At 38.1% G+C, this 26,037-nt stretch overlaps 3 protein-coding genes across 4 annotated transcripts; 1 reads left to right on the forward strand and 2 right to left on the reverse strand.

Moving 5' to 3' along the window:
• Positions 1 to 437: 437 nt before the first annotated feature.
• On the reverse strand, positions 438 to 8,765 carry LOC144632845 (gamma-glutamyl hydrolase-like). 2 transcript variants are annotated; one of them, XR_013566957.1, is made up of 9 exons: positions 8,490 to 8,765; positions 8,053 to 8,167; positions 6,195 to 6,245; positions 5,296 to 5,522; positions 4,031 to 4,137; positions 3,391 to 3,487; positions 2,214 to 2,351; positions 534 to 901; positions 470 to 484 (listed from the first exon to the last, which is right to left on the reverse strand). XR_013566957.1 is itself a non-coding variant. In XM_078491591.1 (8 exons), exons 1-8 carry the CDS (start codon positions 8,614 to 8,616, stop codon positions 780 to 782), a joined length of 984 nt encoding a protein of 327 aa, XP_078347717.1. In that variant the 5' UTR covers positions 8,617 to 8,765; the 3' UTR covers positions 438 to 779. The 2 variants fall into 2 exon arrangements, 1 of the variants encoding a protein (XP_078347717.1); XM_078491591.1 differs by having other exon boundaries at positions 438 to 901.
• A 40-nt stretch (positions 8,766 to 8,805) lies between these two features.
• LOC144632855 (NADPH-dependent 3-demethoxyubiquinone 3-hydroxylase, mitochondrial-like) lies at positions 8,806 to 14,631 on the forward strand. Its single transcript, XM_078491602.1, has 6 exons — positions 8,806 to 9,026; positions 10,280 to 10,394; positions 11,056 to 11,140; positions 12,089 to 12,149; positions 12,268 to 12,336; positions 13,377 to 14,631. Exons 1-6 carry the CDS (start codon positions 8,835 to 8,837, stop codon positions 13,452 to 13,454), a joined length of 600 nt encoding a protein of 199 aa, XP_078347728.1. The 5' UTR covers positions 8,806 to 8,834; the 3' UTR covers positions 13,455 to 14,631.
• Positions 14,632 to 15,377: 746 nt separating this feature from the next.
• Positions 15,378 to 25,949, reverse strand: LOC144632804 (uncharacterized). Its single transcript, XM_078491544.1, has 8 exons — positions 25,504 to 25,949; positions 25,113 to 25,161; positions 23,015 to 23,257; positions 20,263 to 21,926; positions 19,679 to 19,810; positions 18,571 to 18,702; positions 17,387 to 17,584; positions 15,378 to 16,552 (listed from the first exon to the last, which is right to left on the reverse strand). Exons 1-8 carry the CDS (start codon positions 25,567 to 25,569, stop codon positions 16,193 to 16,195), a joined length of 2,844 nt encoding a protein of 947 aa, XP_078347670.1. The 5' UTR covers positions 25,570 to 25,949; the 3' UTR covers positions 15,378 to 16,192.
• Positions 25,950 to 26,037: the final 88 nt, after the last annotated feature.

Genomic DNA, 26,037 nt, shown 5'->3' on the forward strand with positions numbered 1-26,037 from the left:
TTTTTGATCTAAACTGTTCTGAAATTTAGTGGTAGGCAACTTAACCCATTAAAAACATTATCTTTGAACATCTTAAAAGAAGATATGACCTTAATTTGCGGATAGAAATCAAGCTACAGCTATAAATATATGTTTTTGAAAACGCGCCGAAACAACTTGCGAACTTGAAAAGTTAAGCCTTAGGGCCTCTTTACTGAGAGCGAGATAGTTCGTCCCGGGAAAATTTTTTTACTGAGCGTGTTCATCCCGGGAAGCGTCCCGCCGAGTTGAATTCATCTCCCCGTGCACATAACATTACATTTCATCCGGGAAGGACTGTTTACATGAGGTTTCGTGCTCCCGGGACGTTGCTTGTAAACAGCAAAAGAAATGACCAGACACGAGACATCCCGGGACGAAAGTCATCGGGACGAAAATCCATGTAAAGAGGCCATTTTTCAAGTTGCAAATCCATTTCCATCCGAGCCATCCGCAGCCAAAGACGCTTGTTACCAGTTTCACACTCACTCACTCATCCTCTCCGCTCCTCTGACTCTCTTACCAGTTTGAGTGCTCTAATATAGCAATTTTTAACAAAAATAGACCATTATTTTTAGGTTTACTGCGACACAAATATATATTTTGGCTGTTAAAAAATCTGGTAAAATCCGTGACAAAGCCCAATAAAGACAAAGCCCGCTCTACAAGCCTAAGAAAAAAGTACCCTGCTTTATTATCGCCCAATTACAGCGACCCACTGCTTCACAGCCCCATGCAACCATTTTTCTGCGCGTAACCCCCTAGAAGATATAGCACTGTTCGAAGTGTGTTATTTGCGGTTTGCAGTAGACTGGAGTGCTTCGATAAATCAATGCAGCATCTTCTTCTTCTTTGCTTGGAAAGCGATGTCCACTAAGACGAGCTGAAAACAAAAACAATACCACAGGTTTCCCATGCTCTGTACGGTCACAGGCTACTACTGAAAAGATTACGATTTCTGAGTAACGAGTACCACCACTGACAAGACATCTGTTAATACTAGAGAGCATCAAGTTTTTTTTTATTCGGGGGTGTGTACACTTTCATTTTTTTTTGTAGGGAAGTACTTAAGGGCCTCTTCACATGATCCCGGTTGACCGGGCTGGCCCAGTTACAGATCCGGCTCACTCCTATTTTCTTTGTAAAATTTTGGATGTGTTCATATGAGAAGGTGGGCCAGCCCGGTTACCGATATCTCGGTTTCTGCAACCGAGATCTCGGCAACCGGGAAGAATATTTTCCCATATGAACACTCCAGCCCGGTCGCCATTTTGAGAAAATAGACAAACAGCTTCTCTTTGAGAAAATAGCTTCCCTTTCGTAACTGGGCGGTCAAAATGGCATAATTTTGCCTTGTATCTATTTCCACTTTAGAAATATGCGAATTAGCTTTATCAGTAAAGCTTACAAGGGTCGATAAAGCTGCGATAGTCGCAAAAAGATGCAACTTTATGTGTCGCAATTTTGGCTTTCGTTTCTTGAGTTTTATCCCCGTCAACCGGGCTAAAATTTTCCATATGAACAGACGTCAAAATCTGCCCTGGTAACTGAGACAGCCCGTTAACCGGGCTCATGTGAAGAGGCCCTAAGAGTGGTTTTTGAAGCTGACAGTTCGCAAGTTGCTTTAGGAAAAAATAAATAAAAAAACTTGTGCCTGTGTAGCACTCGTTTCTGTTTCGAAAGCGCGAGAAGCGCGTGACAAAAGAAGCAAAAACAACAAACAAACAACAGAACAACGAAAAAACAAAATGTCTTGCCCCAAGATTTCACGCGCCTCGCCGCCTGGTACTCAAATGAGTGGTGCATCTTTGAAGAAGATAAATCACGGATGAAACATTATATAATGTTAGCCTTTTTTTTTCAAGTAAGAATTTTGTAATCCGTCGTAATCATCCTTAGCCGTAACCACCCTTGTTCCCTTTTGCTTAATGTATTACCATTTTGGTAGTTTTAGGCTTATAAAACAAGATATTACGTTAACCTTGGTTTTCCTTCATTTTAAAGGTCATTAATTCCAAGGAGAAAAAAAAACTAACGTCTAGCCCGCTCGCCTCGCAAGTCCGCCACCAGGCATTTAAACTAACTGCAGATACCTTTTGAAGGACTATGAGACCGCGTTCGCTCATCTAACCCACGCAAAATGATTTTTTTGTGTGTGATGTTGGCCACTGGGATCAAACCATAAAAGATCTTACCTTGATCGACGAAGAAATTCGCTACGTACTGAGTGACCAGTACTGCCTCCTTGGAATGATTTATAGCTTCTGCAGATGTCCATTCAAAAGAGTTCTTTTCGGGATGCCACTGAGCGCCATAGAACGGGTAATCATACGCTAGTAAAAGATTAGATTTACAGAATGTTTTAGACTGCGCACTGAAACAAGCAAAATTAAAAAGTGAGCGGGGAAAATGGCCGTGCAAAAATTTTCTTATGTCACGAGCGTGGAAAAAAACAAAAAATCTGAGTCTCCAACGGGAATCGAACCCAAAACCTTCCGCTCTGATGCTCTAGCATACTGAGAGACTGAAACTTGTGGTGAACTAGATCATTTATAATTTCAAGGTCTCTGTGTGAAGTTTCTTAAATCTTAAGTCAAATGTTCACACTTGCCATTAGCTAACCATTGATAAAGCAACCTCGCCCAAGGGCGCTCTTCCCTTCAGTGCGCTCTGAAGGGAAAAGCCCTGGGGACGAGGTTTTGGATGAAGGTAGTAGTCTAGTAAAAATAAGAAAAGATATACCATAAAAATCCGGTTATAAGCCCTGGATTTATACAACATCACAAGGGGTTTTGGATGGGCCGGGGGCGGAATGAAAAAAAAAACCTTCCGAAACGAGCCACGGCAGTATTAATTGAAATACGTTTTTTTAGTTAAACGTCATAATGAAGCAGCATTTAGCCTTGTTCAGTACTGTTATACAAACAGCAAAGGGGGCCTTATATTCGGGGTGGTGGTGCTGTTTTTTTTTTTTTTTTGGGGGGGGGGAGGGGGGGTATAACCGGATGTTTTCTTTTAGTTTCCAGATAGATGGGCCTAAATCCAGGGGGCTTATAAGCGCGGGTGCAGGGGGGGGGGGGGTACCATATTTTCTTGATTAAACACTGGGCCCCGAGTAAACGCCAGGTCTCCAAGCTGTTTTTGAAAATAAACCCCTTAAACAATTATTAAAGGTTTAATATGCTTTAAAAATAATGTCTACGTATATAGCTGTCAAAAATAATGAATAAAAATCATTTCGTAGAAACATAGGGCTTGAACAAACTCCTGGAATCAAATAAGCGTCAGCTCTATCGGTCCAAGTTTGAAATAAATTTAATCGAGAAAATACGGTATAACCGGAATTTTACGGTACTCATTAGTCATTATCACCTTCAATTGTTGATACAAACTCCTTCTTTCCTTCTTTGTCTCTGTTGGTTGACAAACGTCTGTAAAACTTGTGAAGCTTCTCATTACTGTCATAAGTCTAAAAGAGGACGCGAGGTCAGGGATTTCTGTAAAAAGCATACAACTACTTTGCATAACATAAAAACTTAGCAAAAAATGACGATAAGATTCTTAGTCTGACTAAGAGTTTAAGAATTAGCTCAGTCTGGAAATTTAGAGAGCCACCATGGTTCAGGTTCTCTTAAATACGCAGAAATTGTTTATTTCACATTGTTGTTTTGCAGAGGATAGAAAATTTCTAAGTTTCAGGATCAAAAATGTGACTTTTAAGCTTCCAAGGTATATGGTACTGGTCAATATATAGCATGCTCACAGGCACGCTCCTTTGCCGCTTGTGTTATTGGAGAACAGTCAGCATTTTTTCTGGATCCGCGCTTGATGTACCATGATACCATGATGTTTTGCAGAGGATAGCTACTAAAGAAATGTACCACGATACATAATGTACCGGTATGTAAAGCTCTCGTATATTCCAAGGTTAACCCATTTGTTCTGACCAAGCTCAAAACATTCCCTTTGAAAACAAAACAATGAAGATAATCATTTTAAATAATCTACTTACATCAGTGGAAATGCATTCCTGGTGATGGTTAAAAGTAACATTTAGAGTTTTCAAGTAAGTTATTATCTGGTCGGGTGCAGATCCCAGCAGTCTGCTAGACTTGTAACCTTGAAGAAAATCAATATGATAATAGTTTAATTTTGTTTACCGGTATCTTTTTTGGCTGATTCTAGAAGTATTACCATGTAACCCCTTTGCAAATCAAGCTTCATTCAAGGCGCTTAATGGACTGTCACCCAGTTACATAACAGTTTTTTTGCAGATATGTGCTAACATGGCCATTACGATCTTCGTCTAGGGGTCTTCTGAAGGTTCCTAGGTCCAATTCTAAGTAGACTAAGTATGGTGATAGATCCTTTTTGTCTGTGCACCGACACTTTGGAACGGCCTACCCAACATCTGAGACTGGCAGTGATATTTATTTCAAAAGTGTTTTTATTCGTCTTTTTAGTTTTTAATTTTAAAATTGTAAAGTGACTTAGAACTTTTGTTTAAGTCAGTGCTATACAGTGGAACCCCGATATAATGATATACCAAGGGAGCAGTAAAATTATATTGTTATATCGAGGAATCGTTATATCGAAACTCCTGATATAACGATATGGCTGTAAAATAACCGAAAATATCGTTATATCGAGGTAAACCTAACATATACTTTTTTACTGGATAAAGAGACTTAAAATACAAAATCATTTTGGTATATCATTGTATAAAGCTGTTGTCAGAACATTAGAGATCACCCCTTTACTGTTATGTTATTGCATTAAATTCAGTGTTTTGCTTAAATTGTGACTGTGTACTGATAATATCGTTATATTGGGGAAGATTTTACGCTCGGTTGGCTAAATTCTCATTGTTATATCAGGAATATCGTTATATCCAAGATCATTATATCGGGGTTCTATCCCATACATTTTACTGTAACGTTTGCCGGGACATAGAATATTCATCGTTACATCGGGAATATCGTTATATCGAGGATCGTTATATCGGGGTTCTACTGTATTAAGTTTTAAATTGATTATTATTATTATTCTACTAAAAAGGATGTTCTTTATAAGACAAGCTGTAGTTTTCACATAGTGGTTGCTTGCATCTAAGCATGAATATGTCATAAAAAAAAACATGATCTGAGTGGGTATTAAACGTTACTTGATTCATCACCAAACATTTGACTTGTTTAGGCTTTGATGCAACCAACAGTTAGTGTCTCTATAAGGCCTACAGTCCAAATTAGCTTGAATTGTAAAAGTTAATTTACCAACCTACACTGAGGTTCAAAGGAACACTGTAGTTTTCACCATCCACAGATGATGTTACTTTATCACCACCAGCACCTAGACTACTAAGAAACTGGAAGCCAAGGCAAGTCCCCCAGAGTGGAAACACATCTCCTGCGTCATTTGCCTTTACTGCTAGATTGAAGAGTATTTTGCCTGTTCTCTCATAAGGGGAATTGTAGATATCTGCTCCACCACCAGGAAATAAGACACTGAGTAACATGAAACAAAAATTTCATGTTTTGTGAAAACGTTACAAGATAGCAATAAGACATTAAAACGTCCATTCCACAATTATGTTATTTATCTATACCCTAACTGATATATGAATTGAAACAAGCTTCCCCTTTCTAATAAGTTTCTCCGGGGGCTTAGTAGTCAGAGCCTGTATGGAGGTTAATATCCCGGGGGGGGGGGCACTCCCAGCTATAATGGCCTATACCGGGAGGCTCTGCCCAAAAGGGGTACCTTTTTCAGGCTTCAGGTATATAAAAGGGTTTAGGTATGTGAAAGGGTAGGGAAATCTGTCATTTAGGTATTTAAAGCGGCCTTTAAAAAATATATTTGAACAGACACACCTTTATATGGCTGTATCATTTTAATTTATTAAACGTTACATAAAAATGAGAATAAGACTTCATGTTTTAGGTATAATAGTTATGTCATGTCATTTAGGTATGTGAAAGGGGTACTTTTTTTCAACAAAAGGTATACGAAAGGGGTACGTACCTTTCCTGTCAAAATGGTATATAAAAGGGTAAGGGGTTGGAATTCGGGGCGGAACCTCCCCGTATCAAACCTTTTTAAGTAGGCCACCCCCCCGGGTTAATATGTACTGTAGGGGTTCAGCAATACATTTTCACTGTTCTAAAAAGAAATCTTACCCATTAATAGAATGAAAGAGCTTCTCCAACTGTTCCTCACTCAGGTCATTTCTGTCACGAATCAAGAAAACCATATATTTCAAACTTGTATACTTCTTTAGTTATCTGACTATATGACTTAGATCGTACAAAGTATAGGAACAATTTCCATAAAAATATACCTGCAGTCATGTTCTTCCTTTTTTCGACATTTTTGCTTGTTTACAAGCTAAAAACATAGAATAGGGGTTATGTGGACAAAATTTGGACATTCTTTACATATTTGTAAACTCTCAAGGGACTTTTTTAATTTCTCAAGGGACTGTTTTAATTTCTCAAGGGATTACTTTGCGCTGTGGGTGATCACTTGCGATCTCATGGAAAAAACGTGACTTGTCACATTTACAAACGTTATATAACAATTTTAAAAGTGACATGTCAGCTTTCTTATCTCAACGCACGTGTGTCTGAAAGGCGATCGATCTATAAAAAGCGTTGCACAAACAATGGATTGCGTAACTAAAACACGAATAAATAATCACTAGCACTTACATCGTTTAAAAATTACAAACGTCAAAAATAAACCATACCAAAAAACTCGCTCTTTTCAAAGATATTATTGAAGTTAAAACAAATGCAAGTGATGGGGGCTTCTTTTAGCTTAGGAGCGGTTAAAAATTAGGCCAAATTTGGTCGCTGCATCAGCCTAGGTCGTTAGGGACGAGACCTCGCGTTGACAGAAATGTTGCATGAATTGGCTTTACAACATGCAATCGTATCTACGCAGTTCGAGTGGAATTTCAGTCAAAGACAGAAAAATTATTTCGTATTTCATCTTCAAATATAATTCGAAAGCATTCACTGTATATATGGCTTTTGTTTAATCCTGAGTCTTGATATCCGACCCTCGCAGAGCCTAGACAAAACACAGCTTGAGTGTAACGATTTGTTTACGCCGCAATTATATGCGCAATGTTTTCTCCGACAGTAGTCGCAAATATCCGTATTTTTTTTCGTGCTTTTTCGTGGAGCAATCGTAACGATACAGCCTTGAACACATTGAACAGCGGTCTACCTATATTAACAATTCAAATATGGCATCGCAAAAACAAAGCGTCGAGCGCATATTTTGCTGTTTCATTTGCTAATTTCGCTGCCGTAATCGACTGCCTCGAAAGGTCCTTGCAATTTTAAAGTACAGAATTGTCAGATCTCGGTGAAATTTGCACTGTTTATTTGTGTAATGTTAAGGAATATGTGTATAAATACCCGGCGCGGATGAGCCATTTTTGACAAAATTATATGGCTGCATTTCCTCTGCGAAGAGATCAGGAAATTGTTAAACTAAACTACAAAAAAACTGTAATGATAAGTTCGAAGAACAATGCACAGGATTAAACCTTCGACTCATACTTCATGCAAAAACGTCGATATCTCGAAGAGACTTTGATTTTACTTTTTTTTCACATCAAGCTCTTTGCAAGCATTACAAGTCTGATGCTAGATTTACTATCATGTTCTCTGCATGTGTTCTGAGTATATGACTACAAGGGGTTTTATCATGCTGTCCGGCCCAGAAAATTGTAAGATTTGAATTCCAAAAATATCATTTCCTGGCAATATTACTTGTGATTAAGAGTTTTACTTCTGTGCTAATACTTAAAAAGGATCCTAAAGTAAACGAGACAGGCTATTGAAAAATGTGCATACTGGGTGGTTCCAAATCACATTACATGCATGTGATTATGCTATACTGTTTAGACTGGTTCCCAGAGATATTTGAGAGGGGAGCAGAGATGCCAGAGATGCCAGGCATATGCCAGGGCCATATCACATGAATAAAAAAAATATATATTGCATTTTGGTTTCAAAGAAATACCTAATTGGTACCACTCTGCCTCCTGCGGATTCAATGTACTTTATGTAAGAAGCAACAATGTATGTTGGCCCAAAGGTCTTGTTCATGTAGCCATCTGTTTTTTGGGCCAGAATTCCTATAATATAATACAACAAGTCAGTCACACATGTACATTGGCATAATTTATGCAACGCAATTGTATAAAGAACATCCAAATGCACCGCAAATGTTGTTGCTACTGTTTGAATATTATTGTTATAAAGTGAACTCGTCGTTATTTGACTAAATTAGCTGAAAAATTGGGAGAAACTACATAATGCAGGGCCACTTTGGTCCACAGTGACATGCAAATAAGTAGCCCTGTATTCTATTATTGAGAAGTTGTACTTAAAGTCTTCGGTATACCGAAATTTCCTTCAAAAGCAAAAATATTCGACGACTTTTAAATCATGGCGTACCTATGATGGGCTGGTTTGTTTTAACAGCGGAGGTTGAGTCTTGGAACTGATGAGGTCGAGATTCGACATGAATCAGCAAAAAGTATAGCGAACACAAAACAAAAGCAGTGCTTCCAGTTAAATGCATTTTGGATATGCTTCTTTCCAAAGGCCGCAGCTGACACCGTGCTAAAATGACTGGGAAACTGTGCCAATTCTTTCGTGCAAGCTCTATTTTCTGATTTCCTGCCAAAACACCCGGAAAACATCACATGTTTCCTTCGTGACGGTGTTTTTGTACAAAATTGCCCAGGCGTTCCCACACCCTAGTAACCAATCCCCTCCATCCTTCAAGCGGGATTCAAAATGGCGGCGCCGGTGTTGAGAATTTGTCGAAGGTGTTTTTGTTCTCAGGCCAAAAAAACACGCGTAACAAGAGCGAAACCTCATATAGATAGAATAGTTCGCGTAGACCATGCAGGAGAACTTGGTGCAGATCGTATTTACGCAGGGCAAATGGCAGTTCTTGGTAGAACGAGTGTAGGGCCGACTATTCAGGTACTTAGCTTCTACCAGTTGGGTTATGTAATAGGGATACCCCCCCCCCCCCCTCCATACGGTCGTGTGAAATATGTTTTCAACTTTTTACCACTCTTCACTGTCGGTTTTGACAGGAAAACATCACACTGCTTAAGAGGCCACTCTAGAATGAGTATTTTTCCAAGTTTCCCATTGAGAGTTGAACTTGCATGGCTACTAGAATTTATATAGTGAGGGGAGGGGCTGGTAAAGTTGTTGCCCCAGGGGGGACTCCCTATAAAAATGACGGGGATGCTTGTTGTAAAATTTTGAAAATGCCCCTAGAAGGTTCCCTATTTCCGGGGGGTTTTTTGTGGGTGTGGCCCAAATTCGTTTTTCACCCCTAAGAGGTACGTGAGACTAAAAATCCTCTGGTACCTAGGGTACCCCACAGTTGTTGTGCCTTTTAAACACCTGGGAGTGACCCTGTGATGAACGAGTCTTACAAAAGTGTGAGGCAGCGAGGCATGCAAGGCAAGACAGTGAGGCATGCAAGGCAGAAATCCCTACTCCAAATAAAAAGGCCAACCGCAACCTACCTAAGCTAACTGAAGGCTAACTGGAGTGCTATTTAGGCTAACCGTAGTACCATTTAGGATAACCGAAGTGCTATGTTGGCTAACTGGAATGGATCGCATGCCTCGCTGCCTTGCACTTTGTGATGACCCTGATGGAGTGGCATCCCATCCAGGGGAAGTAAAAATACTCCTGTCGGTTCATACTACAAAAATATTAAGGGCATGATCCTTATAGGCCACTTCTGTTTGAACCTCTCCCATCCCCCCCCCCCTACCCCCGGATATTCCAGTATACCTCCTCACACGCTTTTAGCCAGGTGGGAGTCCTGGTATCCTATGGACGGCCACTTTTCAGAGAAAATTAATATGAATAACTGTATACAGACTTTTTTTTAGTAAATTTGGAAATCTTCAAATTGGAAGTCAGGTCTTATAAAAATTTTGGACTCCCAATTTTTAAATCCTGGCTAAAAGCCTGCCTCCTCATCCTTTCCTTTAAAAACTTTGGTTTTTGAAAACTCCTTCATGACCTTCCCTGGTGTGTGTCTAAATTATAGATCCTTCCTGAAACTACGTATTCCGCAGGTAAACCATTTTTTTTTTGTTGCTATCAATACTGGGAGTATACTGGGTAATGTTACTTTTAAAGTTAATTACCCAAACATTTTCTTTAGTGAAACTGTTAAGTAAACCTTTTCTTTTCTAATGTGACAGCATATGTGGGACCAAGAAAAGGAACATCTTCAAAAGTTTGAACAGATCATAGCTGAGAGACGAGTGCGGCCCACAGTTCTTGTACCACTGTGGAATGTCGCAGGATATGTTTTAGGTACGGTATAGTGATGTGAGTGTTAGAAATATGTATAAAAAGACCCAGAAGCTTGCAAATTAAATCCTCAAACTCTTTATTATTCTTAAAAGTGTTCAACATTTTATTTTTATCTTCAGCTGTAACATGTAATTTTAAAGGTACAGTGGTTGAATGGTCAGGATGTTGAACCTAAAAAAAAATAATAACTTATAAGTAGTTATTTTCATTTGATGGTTTTTCGGCCAACTTTACAATTGCAAATACAAGGATAAGAGTATAATAAAATTATAAAGTCTATTTTATACATTCAAGTAAATGCTATGAAATAATCTACTATAAAATGCTAAAAATATATAATGTTCTTGGTTCCTAATTTAAAAAAGATTCTAAAAACTGCATTTTTTATTCCAACTTCAGATCAAGGCTAAAATTATCCTAAGAAAGTGATGCAGTTTTATCACAAATCTCTTATTTGATGGTTTACAGATTGAATGCATTTAATGTACATAATTTCTACTGAATCTCATTGTTCAATAATTTCCTTTTTTTCCTATTCAACTGGTAAAATATCTCTGCTGACAAGGTGTATCTGCATGGAATATGATGTACTTATGTTACTTATTTGTTTGCCCATAAAATTGTCATCTCTGTCTCTTTTATCTTGATCTTTATGCTGTAGGTGCAGGGACAGCACTGCTAGGGAAGGAAGCTGCCATGGCTTGCACTGTTGCTGTGGAAGACGTCATTAGTGAACATTATGATAAGTGAGCATCGTAATGATTTGCTTAGTTCCTTGCCCCTGGGTGAGATATAGGGCCAGACATTAACAATCTCATCTGTCCCTATAAAATTTCTTGGCCGCAGTTGCTGCTGCGACCCATTATGTGCTCCTTGGTAGTTACCAACACGCTTTGAAGAGTGGCCATGACATCAATTTTTTTGGGTGATTGACCCCATGCCCAACCCCCAACCTGGAGTACCAGGGTTTTTCTGTAGGGGTGTCCTTCCCATAGCCTCGGGTACCAAATATTTAAAGGCACTGGAAGCTCACCTTCTAAATTGCTAAAATACAGGCTTCTCATGCCTATGCATGGAGAACGTGGTCAATAAGAAGCCTGGAAAGACTAGTATCAAAGATACCAAATCAGGGGATGCGGAGCCCATTTTAAAGTGGTGGGGCTAAAATATTTTGCCAAGAGAATCAAACATTAGAGGTCACTGTTCTGCCATTTATTATCGGTATGTAAAATTTACACATTTATCCATGTCATCTGGAGCCCTAACAAATCAACCGAAGCAAAAAATATACCATACCACTACCAGCCGCTTCCCCTCCGAGTCCCTGTATATAAAGTCAGGATTTAAACAATAAGGCTCCAAAAGTATTGCTATATCCAAATTAGCAATAAAACTTTGTGGTTGTTAGCAAATTCTGAAAGTAGAGTGACTCTACGTACAACACTCTGAAAGTAGGGAGCTCAAAAATACAACCGATTTGATGCGTAGAGTAGCAATGTCCCCAAAGACGACTGCCGGAAAGTACCGGTACTGTTAGAGTTATAGCAACCATAATTTATGAAAATTTTGGATTACACATGGTAAACTACAATCATAATAATTGTAATCTCATCTTTGTCAGTTGCTCAGGTACACATGGCTATCTCCTCAACAAGAAACTTAATTAGCTATCATTTGCTTTTTTTAAATTTCAGTCAACTGAGGGAACTTTTGACATCTGAGGGTGTAACAAAAGAAAATAAAGAATTATTAGATGTAAGTCACATTTTTACTGCATGATAATCCCACAAAATTGCCATTCAGGGGTCACTGTAAGGTTTTTTATATTGTCAAAAACTTAATATAATCTTTGTGGGCTTTCTCTGAAACATAGACAATACAAAAGTTCCGTGATGACGAGTTGGAACACCTTCATATTGGAGAAGAGCATGATGCCGAGAAGGTGAGGCCCTTGAAAAGTTTGAAATATTTGAAGATATTTACAAGTTATTTTGGAAACTCTCAGAGTTAGCTTAAAAAGGCAATCAGCAAGACTACAGTAGAACCCTGGTAAATTGAACTTGGATAACTCGAAAACCCCGCCAACTCAAACTAACTTCCGTTTCCCTTGGATTTGACCCACTTTTCAGTCGTTTTTACTCACAGGTAACTCGAACTCTGTTAACTCGAAAAGCCCGCTAACTTGAACTTAATTTGTTTCTTTGATCAAAATTTGGGTCAAATTTACTGCGATAACTCGAATTCCGGTTCTTGCAACACGCCATGGTTGCCCATTGATTAAAGAAACAAAAAGATCACATATTTGACAGCCATTTTCCACTCTTATCATAGGAATTTCTGATTGTGTTAGAGTTTCTGACGAGATAAGATTAAAACTTGGCAAATTGAATATTCAATCGACCCCGATAACTCGAAACCCTGCTAACTCGAACTGTTTTTCATTTCCCTTCAGAGTTCGAGTTACCGGAGTTCTACTGTATATGCAAAACTGTTCAAGGGTTAAAACAGACTTAGAGTTGTAAATAATAAAGATGGTAAATTTTAAGCTCGGTAATAAATAATAAAGATAAGATGTTCTACATGACACGAGCATGGGACAAAGAAAAATTCTGAGTCCCCGACGGGAATCGAACCCATGGCCTCCCAGATACCGGTTGGGCGCTCTAACCAACTGAGCTACGAGAGACTCGTTGTGAGCTGGGCCACTTTACTATCTTTATTATTTACTACAAAACTTGATGAATTCGACATTGCTGATCCTAGCAGTATGCAGGACGCGTGTCACATATCAACCTAGTAAAATGGCCCAGCTCACAACGAGTCTCTCGTAGCTCAGTTGGTTAGAGCACCCAACCGGTATCTGGGAGGCCATGGGTTCGATTCCCGTCGGGGCCTCAGAATTTTTCTTTGTCCCATGCTCGTGTCATGTAGAACATCTTATCTTTATTAGACTTAGAGTTGTTTGGCATGTTTACCTTTTAGGCACCAATGTATCAAGCATTGACAACAGTCATACAGACAGGCTGTAAAGCTGCCATTTGGTTATCAGAGAGGATATAGCAAGGGTATAATATAGTCAAGAACATTCAGAAGAGGATCACATCTGTGAGTCTCATTGAAGCAGTTGGTGATGAAAGAACGATCCTACTTTTTTGTCACCAACAGTGAACCTTCTGCGGGTATTACACAATTTCCACTATAGACTGCAGTGGATTAGACAAGTGGCAATGGTCTGAAGGCCAAACCAATACCATCAAAAAGATTTTAAGGATGGCTTTCTTCCCTTTTTTCTATGAACATAAAAATTCAAGCAGGTTAAAATTCAGTGAGAACACACTAGAGTCAAGTGAGTTGGCAGCCACTCTTGACTCTCGTTTTAGTTCGATTTGGCCCTTATGGAACAGATTGACCTATATGAATTTTGAAGAAAAGTTCCAAGGGTAAGTTTATTAAAACTGGCTTTATAACCGTAAGGAGCAGTCACAAGAGGAAATGCACTTAAAATATCTAAACACTTGCAGGGTTGTCAGAAAAATGTGAAATCAAGTATGTAGGTAGCCAATTTTGACAACTTTTACAAAAGAACCAGAGATATTTAATATCAGCAGAGAAGCCAGCGAACAAGGTGTAGATGGTGATTTTCGCTGTCTGCTGGCTATTTTTGACCAACCTGAATTGTTGGAAGATTGTTTATTTGTCTGTTGCTACAAAGATAAATATTTTTGGTAAAGTGAGTTGCAAATAAATCTTGCACAAAGGAAAACAGATGTTATTTTCTCTATGACACGAAACTTCTTTAAGGTTTTAAGATTGGGGGACTTTCCTTGATGGTCGAAATGTAATATTCACAAAATTATTGTTGAAATGCACAGGACAGCACCTATGGAAGTGTGATAAGGCACCTATCGATCTTATATGGTGTTGAAATGCCGCAAAGACAGTCTCTGTACTTTGCTTTTCCTACAATAAGTCCTTTGGACATGACTTCCAACAATGTGACAATTGGTCACGAATGCATATAGAGATCTTTGCACCTCCCTCCCTCCCCCCCCCCCCCTAAGCCAAAACTATGTTGCAAATAGGTGGCACTACAAGGCAGAAAGAGGGGGGATTATAAAATAATAAAAATTGTTTGATTTCCAAATTCACATGGGCAAAACAACCGGAGTCCCAAGACTTTGCCTGTGATTGTATAGGCCCTTCAACAAAACAGCATCAGAATCACTATTTAAAGACACACAAACCAATTTTTTATTTAATAATCATTAACTAATACTGAACAAAGTTTCTGTGTATTCATGCAAGAGGGTTTTGTTTCATGTGAAAACACTTGTTAAATAGTAACTCTGGAGTTATAGCAGTACTGTTACCAGTAATACAATTCATAGTGCATTTAAATAACAAACTCTGCAATCGTAAGAAAATTTAAAACTGTTTATAGTCAACTTCTTCTTTTGGATGCCTCTCATAGGGAGACACCAAGTTAAGGATCGTTCTGGACACACATAAAAAATTTAATATTTTCTTAACTTTGTTACCTTAAGTAAGGTAACACTTCCCGAAGGGAACACTTTACCAGTCCCATTATGAGACACATTTACTTACTATGATATATATTCTTCTCTGAAATGTAATTTAAAAATCTAACTTTGCATTTATTTTTAATTGATTTATCTTAAAATATATGTAGATTTTTACAGTTCAGTCTTACAACACTGAATACTGGTATATTTTGACCATTTCGGGAATCCATATGCACACTTTATAATTACTTTATTTTGATTATAGGAGAGAAAATCAGTACAACTTGGTATTTTGGGTGGTCCTATACAAATATCATCAATGAACCAAACGATATATAAAAGGAGTCCCAAAAAATGTAAATGTTACAAGTTTATAGTAGTTAGTGCACTTAGCTACACAAAGCTATTCTTAGGCATGCCACCAAACTGGATTAAAACTAATATTTCAAATATACATATAAAGATGCTAAAAATCCCAACTGGAAGGAGGCAGACCAGTTGGCAGTTTACAAGCATGACCGAGGAGATGAACTAGGGTCTGCTGAGAAACAACTCCGCCCAGTGGTTAGTGTTGGACTTGAACCCATCTGGGACCTCTGGATTTCAAGTCTAGCACGCTAACCACTCGGTCATGCTGCTTCCTTTCATGTAATAAAATATCAATATATATACAGTTCTAAAAAGTTAAAAAATTGTTAAGAAGTGCCCATAAATACAATAAACTTTGACTTCAAAGTAGACAAACGTGTTACAAACGACTATTACAAGTTCTGCTTGATGAATAAATAGTGAGGTTGAAGTTTGCTGGCCTGCCAGTGAGCTGGATGGCCTCTCATCCCAGGGGGGTACTCGGGATTTCAAGTGACGGGTATGATCGAATGGGGACAAAAATCGAGACCCAAAAAAATCCCTAGGGCTTCTGACGTAACCCAAAAAATCTTTGGATCAAAGATTTACCCCTCAAAAATAAACAGCAAACATGTTTCTTTTTCTACTTTATTCACAGTAAATCTTCAGATTGTTTTTAATACCCAAAAACGCCCCTACTTAAATAAAACAGTACTTGCCAAAATTTCCTACCCAAAAAAATCCCGGAATTGAAAATTTCAAACCCAAAAAATCTTTTGATCATCCCTGTCACTTGAAATACCCCCCCCCCCCCCCCTTCTGCCTTCTGGGCCTCTCATCCCTAGGCTCTCAGGCACAATAGCAAGGGAATTCTGGATTTATTGGTTGCATGCCTAGATAATTAAAAACATTTTATAAGCACATTTTTTAGCTTTCTAAGTCCACAGGAAAACCAAGATCACTGACAACATCAAGTCGTTCAATGTCTCGTAAAATGCTAACAAGTCTATCTAAACTGCATCCAGGATCCCTCTGTTCCCATTTGGTGAGAACATGCTCCATTGGTGAGAAGTTGGGACATTTCTGGGCCTTATCATCTAAGCTCTTTATTTCTTGCACGTCAAAGCCCAGCTTGCCAGCAACATCTCGCCAGTTGTTTCCTGAGTACATGGTAATGTCCAGTTTTGAGCAAATTTCCTTTCGTTTTGCATAATCTGGGATGACAGGTTTGCAAGCCTGGTTTCCTGTTATGTAGTAATTTCCATGTTGTTCACAGCCACTGTTTTGCTGAAAATGAATAAAAGACAGAAATTCACAGTTGAGACACACCTTCAGTAATGATGGCATTTTAATTTTCTAAATTCAACGTAAAATATTATACACATGAAGGGTTTTGCTCCTAACCAGATAGGTCTGGTTAGGTTGTTACTTATCTTTACCTTAAATGTTATTCCAGTAGTTTGTTTCATCAAAAACTTGATATAACAATATTAAGGATGATATTAAAGATCCAACTATGAGCAACCCCCCAAGTGAACACCAATTTAGTTGCCATGGTGACTACAATTTTAGAGCTGGCGACTAAATTTAAACCGAAGTCGTCAGCCTGGCGACTAAAATTAGGAAGAAGGATTGAAAGCGTGAGCTTAATTTAGCAACTAAAATTTTTCACTAGCGACCAAGCTTGAGCAGTCGGTGGCCAAATGGCCACTTAGGAAAAATGAGTATGAGTATGCGAAATTTGATCACAAGCTTTCAGCAAAACACCAAGAAAAGAATAATGTATTAGTCAACAATGTTTTTTTTTCTTTCAGAATGACACACATTCATCTACCCTTTTACTATGTAAAAACGTTTTCGATCAATATGATCATCTTCACTCATATTGATAGAAAACATTAAGTGTCTTTTTTAACCTTACCCTTTTACTATTTTAAAATTTTTCGGTCACAGTAGAATTTGAATAAGATTGTTAGAAGGGCAAACATGCAACAGCCAAAATTGTACAAACCATGATCTCAAACAGATTGTATCTAACTTGAATGATTATATCCTTAAAGCACATTATGTATGTTAGATGTGAAGCAAGCGCAGTATTATATAATGATCAATGATGATTACCTTGAGGTTAAAGTCTTCAGTGATGCCAAGGTTAACTCTCTTGTTTACTGGACACTTTTCACCAGCAGGGAGATATTTGGGTTCTACGCAGACATTTCCCACAAACTGGTCCGCATCACTGCCCAGGTGTTCCAAATGGAACTCGATAACAAACCAAAATCCATGAACAAGATTCTCAATGATGTTATATTCAACTTCCTGTTGATAGGAATGCAGAGTAAAATCAATTCTAATTCTTTTTTTGAAAATTTGAGGTTGCTCTTTAAAAAAGAAACTTTTTAACTCTGCAAAAATTAACATACTGATCAATAAAACTTCAATAATAAAAATTAGGGGTCATGGAGCTTGTTTTGAGTTATAAGCACTTAAAACAAAAATTTAGGTTTTTTAACACGTTATACCGTTGCTATGGTAACCAGTGAGGTCATGAAAATGACCACAACTTTTTCAGCAATAATTGGGCATTTGTTTTACATTATTATTTTAGCAGCAAGTGATAAAGATTTATAGTATTGACCCATTAAAGTAAGCCTCCTTAAGAGGGCCGACACCATAATTATATAACCTGGCTAGCTAGCAACTGTCTCAACAAGTTTTTTATTTTTAGTTTTTTTTATTTCTGATGTACTGATTTACCAAAGGATTTACATTGATGTACAACATACAAAAGAATGTAACATATAGTTTTTGGTATTTTTTAAAATATTTTACATAGCATATTTCATTGTATTTAATTTTTATTTAGGGAAATGTCATAGGGCAAAACTCTTGTGTTTCTTTTCAAGGTAGTTAATTTTTTATTTCCCTCATCTTGAATATGAACCTTTATGTCTCTGTTGTGTACTTGTAAAGATTAATAGGATTGATTATCCTTCATCGATTTTCAACTTAAATCTCTTTAAAATTCTCATTTTTACTAGAGATGTGTTACCCCTCTGCTCGAGCTTCAACAAACAATTTGTAGTTCGTCTGGTTATGCGTCTCTAGTATAAAAGTGGGCACAAGATGAACAACACATCTAGAAGGGCATCCTTTCGATATTCCTTTTGTGCCCATCCTAATACTAGAGCACAAAACCAGATGAATTACAAAAAAAGCTTGTCCAGATGGGTAACATGTCTCTAGTATAAAAACTGCCATTATGAACTTTAAAAGACTAATGAATAATAACAGTTGGCACTTACTTGGTAATCCTCACTGGTAAGTTTAAACTGCTGGCACTGATGTTTCAGTGAGACGACAATATCTGATGAGATGCTGAAGGGGTAGGTCTGCATCAGGTGGTACTTGCTGGCAATTTCACGCTCCTTCACCGCCTAAAAGAAAAGAACAGATCAACTTTAGGTCATTTACAAGGTTAGTGGATTATGATCTTATTGTACAATGATCAATCACATGATCATCAAATTCATTGTCATGTGATCAACTAAAAACAATGGAGAATTAAACGCCCTGAAAGAAGGGCGGTGTCTAGCAAGAGGCAAGTCAAGGCACTTGCCTTGTCTAAATTGTTACCTGAAATTAAAAGCAAAATATGTTTTGTTTGTATCCGGACGACTCGCCCCCTAGAAAATTCACTCCAGACAACTCGCCCCCAATCTTAAGACAATATTATGTCCCGACTTGTGTTTCGGTAAAAGAGAGTGAAAACCTGAATATTTCTCGTTCTTAAAGCGTGTGCAAAGAGAGACAACTTTGGCAAACTGTTCCTTAGCAAAACGACTCGTAGGCAAAATTGGGGGCGAGTTGTCTGGGGCTAGTTGTTTGGGGGGCGAGTTGTCTGACATTCGTTTTGTTGGGAAAACAATCCCCAGTTGAACAAGAGTGATTTTTCTCAAGAAATACCTCATGAAATGTGTGTCTGAAAAAGATTCATAGCTTCTAGATTTCAAAATTTTCTGGAGGGCATGCCCCCAGAACCCACTTGCAAGAACTTGCCTCATCTATGGAGGGCTGCAAATAATTTTCTTCATTTCAAAGGACATGTCCTACTAAGACACCATCTTGGTCAGACAAAACAAAAGTGTGGTCGGACATCACCAAAAACAAAAGGCCAGTTACAAGTGATCACCCTTTGATTTATGATCAAAAATTGTCCAGACATCATGTCCAACCACAATTCGGATTTCGTTGGACATGAGCAAATTTTGGTCGGCCAATGTCTCGACGACCGACTGTTATTTGCAGGCCTGGAAAATTTGCATGGCCCTGGAAAAAAAGCCTTGTCTGCCAGATCAATAATAACTGACAGCTTAATCAGATAATGAGGAAAGTGAAATTGATGCTATTTACCTTAAATGCTGTGTCATCTGGATCATGTTTCATTACCACAATCCGCAGAAACCACACTCGACCTGCAACTGCTTTGGAAGCAAAAACTGCAATCTGAACCTGAATGTCCTGCTGAGTGTTTGATAAACCCTCCTAAAACAACAGTGAATTATAAATTACTCAGTAACACAATTCCAAAAGTCTTTTTTCCTTTATCAAAGAAAAAAAAAATTAATGTTCTATCAACGATTGCTGTAATGGGTGAAGAAATTTTTAAATAGATTTCTCATGTACTTATTTGTTGGTCGATTCATTCTCGTCCCAAGAGCCTTCTGTCCCTATAAGCCAACAGAGCCTGGAGCACACGGAACAAGTGACTCTAGGGAGACATGATTTGATTGGCTAGATCTTTAACATAGAAAATTTAAAATCTAGCCAATCAAATCAACCTTTCTTACAAAATTAAGTGGAAGCAAAGTCATACAAATTTCCTGGATTAAGTTACTATGCTAGTTGACTTAAATAATTGTTTTATGGACCATGCTGTTATCAACTTAAGTTAAAAGGAAATGGATTGGCATTTGGACTTTATTTTATTTACTTACCTTTGTGACTGATACAGATTTCTTGGGTGGGCGAGGAGGAGGTGGCCCAAGGGGAACTCTTATGTGAATAGGAAGCCTTTCTGATGACTTCTGTGCTGCTTGTCGATCTTTTGATGCCCTCCTCGGTACTCTGGGTGGTGGCTGACGAGGTTGAAGAGCTGGTGGAGGAAGTGGTGGCGCAGATGTCCCTTCTTCTGAAGACACGGCTGTTTCAAACTCCTCATTGTAAAACTGTTGCACATTTTCATAAATTCCTTTCATGCTACGACTCATGAAAACATGATTGACATAGCTTGCGGCCTCCTTAGGTGCGTTTCTTGGATCAGGAAGATTCATGTAAAGATAGCAACTTGGTCTTGAGCCCTCAGGTAGGTTAACATAATGACAAGTGCTGTCTGAACTATCTTCTTCGTCTTTAACTTGGCTTTTTTCATCCACAAATACGTCATTATTACTAGAAGATGCTGGTGTGCAAAAGGGGTGAGTTGAAGCTGTAGGCTCTACACCACCCTCACTTTTTGCCCCGCTGCGGGCATTCTCTTCATCTTGCTTTGATGAACAGACACCCTTACATGGCTCGGTATTTTTCAACCCATTTTCTTTCAAAAACATGTATGAACCACAGGGGTTGTCGGATTTTGCAGGTGGAAGGTCTACGCAAATTGGTCGGACAAGTTCAGTGATAGCAGTCTTTGTTTTGAGTGATAATTCACTTTTGTGACGCTGTTTTCTACCAGATGAGGGTTGTTCAACAATCTGAAAGCTGCGTGACCTTGGAATAGTTAAGTCATTGCTATTCCTCTCTGAATTCTTGGTATCATTATGAAACTTTTCCCTTAATTGCTCAGTTCTTTTAGCCTTTGCTGAATTGCGCTGAAGTTGTCGTTGCGGAATTGGTGGTGGAAGTGGTTCTCCATTGTTCTGATTCTCCTTTGCACATAACTCATCCCCATCGATTGTTCTATTTGCAACAGTGCACACTTTATGGGCTGTCAATTCCAGTTGCTTTTGAGAATTTACATTATTATCACTGTTTGAACACTGCTCTGTACTTGATGATGAACATGAATCAGAGAATTGATGATTATATTCCTTCTTAGAAATGCTTTCATCAGATGAAAGTGGAGACTTTGCTTGCAAATAAAAAGGTAAACGGCTTAACGATGATGACTGCCTTGAACCTACTGATGGCTTTGCCTTTGTTAACGGAAAGGTTTTAGATTTAGAACGCATAGGTTCATTAAAATGTAGCCGATGCATCAACTCACAACTTTTGCTTATTCTTGAAGTGGGCATAATATTGAAATTGCTGTCGCAGCGTTGTGGTACTCCAGCTGCTGAATTGCTATATTGAAATTGTTCATGATGGCCACCAGCTGGAGCTAGGCAGCGATACCGCTCAGTTAACTTTGAGCAAATATCGTTCCCTCTTTCAGTCCTTAAAAGAAGTGTCTCTTCCTGTGTTTCATTTGTCATGATCAAGGCAACACCTCCATGTTCCGTCTGCATCCACGAAAGAGAGTCAATTGGCCATTCTCCAAAAAGTTTAAATTCATATTCTAGGTTCGTTGATAAACATATTCTGTCACGGAAGATGTGAAGCTGGGCCTTGGATGAAGTAGAGCTTTCGGGGGTTTCTTCAAAATCCACCTCAAATGAAATGACTGTGGGTTAATGCAGAAAACCAATTAGTATTGTGGTGATCTGAAAACACTTATTATGGCAGGTGCAATGATTATTCCGCTTATAAATACAACAACTTATGACAAGCTTGCATATTGATTAAAAAACTTAACAGGTGTTTGATTGTTTTAAGTTACAACTGTCAGCTCACACAACACTTAACAGAGAGAATTATAAGAAGATTAGTCTGTAAAATTGGAATCCAGCTTCAAAACATTAATTGCCATCAATGATGATCCATGAGCCACCCATGATGGAAATAAATGTTAAAATAATATTTCCCTGATCAGAAGACGATTTTCACAGACCATAATAAAAAGAGATCAAATGACAAGAAGCCAATTCCTTTTTGCAAATGACCCGGTCATCATTATAGCTAACATTTCCTCGTTGGTGATTAAAAATGCTCTGGTTTAGTTGCCACATTGGTGATAATATTTCTCTCTGGTTCAGATTATAAGTTATTTCTCTTGACTTGTTTTGCATTCAGCACGGAAAATTTGGGCCAAATCATGTAGACAAAGTCCGTTCAACTGGAAATACTGAGTTCTATCTGCCATTGCTGTGACTTCTAACCGATGGATACACATTGAATTTGACTAACAAAAGCTATAATTGGCTAGAAAAAAAAAATATTTTTAAGGGAATTACTACTCCTGTTGGAAGGGGAGGACAATGCCAGAGAAGCTGAAAGATTGTCTGAAAAATTAACAGCTAAGCAGCAAAATTTCTTGGAAAACTGAAAAATTTTGAGAACAATCTTATCCCCAAGTATAACATCCTCCATTATTTCTTAACGAATTTGTCACCATGCCCATAAATAATTATGTGGTCAGACAGATATAAAACAGATATATTATATATCTTGTGATCATACGTAGGTTGCCAAGATTCGTCTGAAGCCTTGCAAAGTGCTGCATAACCACAGTATTTTTAGCTGTTTTGTTGAATAAAACCTACTGATTTTATTGTGGTAAAAAAAGTCTGCAATGATTTTTACTTCCTAAAACTACCAACACTTTGTAATCCTTACAACACAAACTCTCAATTAAAACAATATATCTCTTACCATCACAACAGTTTGATAGGATAGCTTTGAGGTTATCGAGTACTTCTCTGCTTTCAGATGTAAAATAATGTCCCCTCATTTGGGGGCTTCGTCTCAGAGGTAGAATTCCAATTACATTCCTTTGGTCCCCAAGGGTATTCATATGGATTACAGCATGGCTGTTTGGAGTCAGCTCAACAGTTTCAGGCTTCTTTTGTCTCCATAAAATGTGTCTCCTTTGTGTTGGTAAAACCTTCACTACAGCTGAAAGTGGGAAATATAATGAAATAAGGACCATTGGTGAGATGATGATGACGATGATGATAAATTTTTAATAGGCGTATTTAACATAAACTTGATATGCTTACACTACTAAGGATAAATCAGCAATCAAAAAAAACCTATATAAATTTTTGTAAAAGTAATAATATAATGAATGAAATAATTAATAAAAACAATAAGTAATAAAATGAAAGTAAATGTTCTGTTCCTCATAAGTCAAAATAAAAGTAAATTGCTGAAACAAGAATGTTTTGACCTGGCAAATCTAAAAGACAAAGAGGCAATCTTGGAAATTTTCGGAAAATGTTCGGAAACATTCATACGACCTTCGGACAACATTTTGCAAATCTTTAATAGAAATCTTCGGAAAATGGTCGAAAATCTTTGAAAAATTGTCAAAAACATCGTAATTAGTAAGTTTATATAATAAACAGAATATTACATGGTTGCTAAGAGATATGAAATTTATCTTCTCGTGTTCAAATCGATTTCTCACTCATTCGCTGCGCTCACTCGTGAGATATCGATTTGAACACTCCAGGATAAATTTCATATCTCTGTGCAACCATGTAATATCCTCTATTTGCGACTTCAGGACTTTCAATAACGTTTGCAGTAGGCGGCTACCCTTGTGCAGCACCTGTCAGGGAGCAATATAAGAAGCTCCCTTTGTAGAAAATAAATATTGCTTTAGCTGGCGACATAATACCTACCAGAATTTCAACCATGTTTACACTGCACGTGGTTGGGGGAGTTAGTTTAAACATGAGATACCGTATTTATTCAAATAAACGCCACTGACAGCGTTTATTAAATTTTTCATGATCCGAGTGCAGCATTTATTCGAGGGCGGCATTAAAACGAGGGCGGCGTTTACTTTAAATACAATTTATTTCTTGCAAAGGATAGCATGGTAACTGAACATCTGTACTTTAAAAACAGGGACATGAAGTATTGCTTGTCTCAAAAGTCATTTTCAATATCTTAACACATTGTTGCAATCAAGGAAAATAATTATTTTAGGCTTGCTCAAACTTGATAATTACTGCATTTGCTGTTTGAGTCTATAATTTGAATACACGCCGCATCATGATGCAGCGTTTATTAATTTTTTTGCTCTAAAATGCATTGTTTATTCAAGGGCGACATTTAATGTGTTTGACGTACAGCCAAGGGCCACTTTATCGCCTTGTTACATGATTGTATCATCATCATCTGATTCATGTATGTCTTGTTTCTCATTGGTTTCAAATGGTCACAAGTAAAGTTGGTTGCAATTTGCATTTCAAAGGTTGCAAATTGCAAAAGATATCAAACCTTTTGAGTGTTTTCAATGAAGTTTTAAAATTTAAAAAAAAAAAAACAATTGAAACATGTCAACTTTGTAGAGGCATAGGACAAGTTAATGGCATAAAAAAGAAAACCAAAAAAAGCAACCAAAAATGTTGAGAAATGAAACAACCTCATGCCAAGCACCCAGTTAACAACCAGTTTGTGATCCCAACCAATATGGTAGTTTTGCAACAGAAAATAACTCATTTTGCAAAGGAGATAAATTTAATTATTTTTGAGGATCTCTACCCGCATCATATGCAAATCACAAGATGTCATGTGTCATTTCAGTCACTTGAAATAACAAATTTCCTTTTCGTTTTTGATTTTTGCTTGAACAATCTGAGAGTCTCAAATAAACATTGAATACTGCAGGGCAAATAGTCGATGGAGATTAGAACGAATTTTATATTGGCTTCAATCTAGCAAGCAATGGAATAGTTATATACGGAAGCGGAAAGTCTAGCATGAACCCACACTGTGTAAGCACTACCAAAATACTCACATTTTCCGTTGCATCCATTCCTTTTCACGCTAACCTTTCTTTGTTCCCACTGTTAAAGGAGAATAAAACAAATTTCATTCATTTACACTGAATAGCAGACCAGTTGATATCAAAGCACATGTCGATAAAATATGGCCGACGATCAAGGGCCAAAAATGGGAACGGGAACACGTCCACAAATGTGCGCTTTATTGCCATTGTCTGTAATTTTTATGCGTCCGTCTGCTCCAAATTGAGTATAAACAAAGATCCCTGGTTATATAAATGTTTCAGGTGAAGCTGAGCGCGAAAAATTGCTCATATACGGAGGTGGTGTTGTTTTCAGTCGAGCTGCGCTGGGATGCGCCGGCCAAAATTGCAAGCGAGTGACGAATCAAGAACAGCTACATACCTTACGTTTGCCTTTACCTAGATAAAGAACTCGTTCGTAAACATCAGGTTCATTTAACGTGGACATTGCGGCGGATTCTCCGTTTCAGGCGGCGAAGTAAGCGCCCAAAATAGCGACAGCTGAAGTTTTGAGACCTTTTTTATGGCGCAGAATGATGCAGGAAGTAGTAGCAGCTGACGTCATGGAGACGTCACGTTGACGTCGATGGGTGGGGGAGTCCCCGTGAGTAAGTAATCTCGTCTGCAAACTATTCAAACGACTTCGTCCAAAAACATGGATGTTGTACGAGTTTTTTACTGTGCTCCAACAATATCGTTTGCTGTTTTTGAGGAATCAATGCAGTGGAAAGCCAAATCAAAAGCCGTCCTTGGAAAGAGGTGGAATAGATTTACATGATCTGAGGCATGAGAGCACATGCATTTAGGTGTGTCTGAAAGGGTTTTCCCTTTCAGAGAAATTGACCTGGCGGACAGAGATCAGCGGCCCGTGAAGTTAAGATATTCTAAGTATTACAGTTAACCTTTAGTAGTTCGT

Source organism: Oculina patagonica, chromosome 12 (genome assembly GCF_052425735.1).
Source record: "Oculina patagonica isolate OP01 chromosome 12, crgOcupat, whole genome shotgun sequence".
Taxonomy (NCBI): Eukaryota; Metazoa; Cnidaria; class Anthozoa; order Scleractinia; family Oculinidae; genus Oculina; species Oculina patagonica.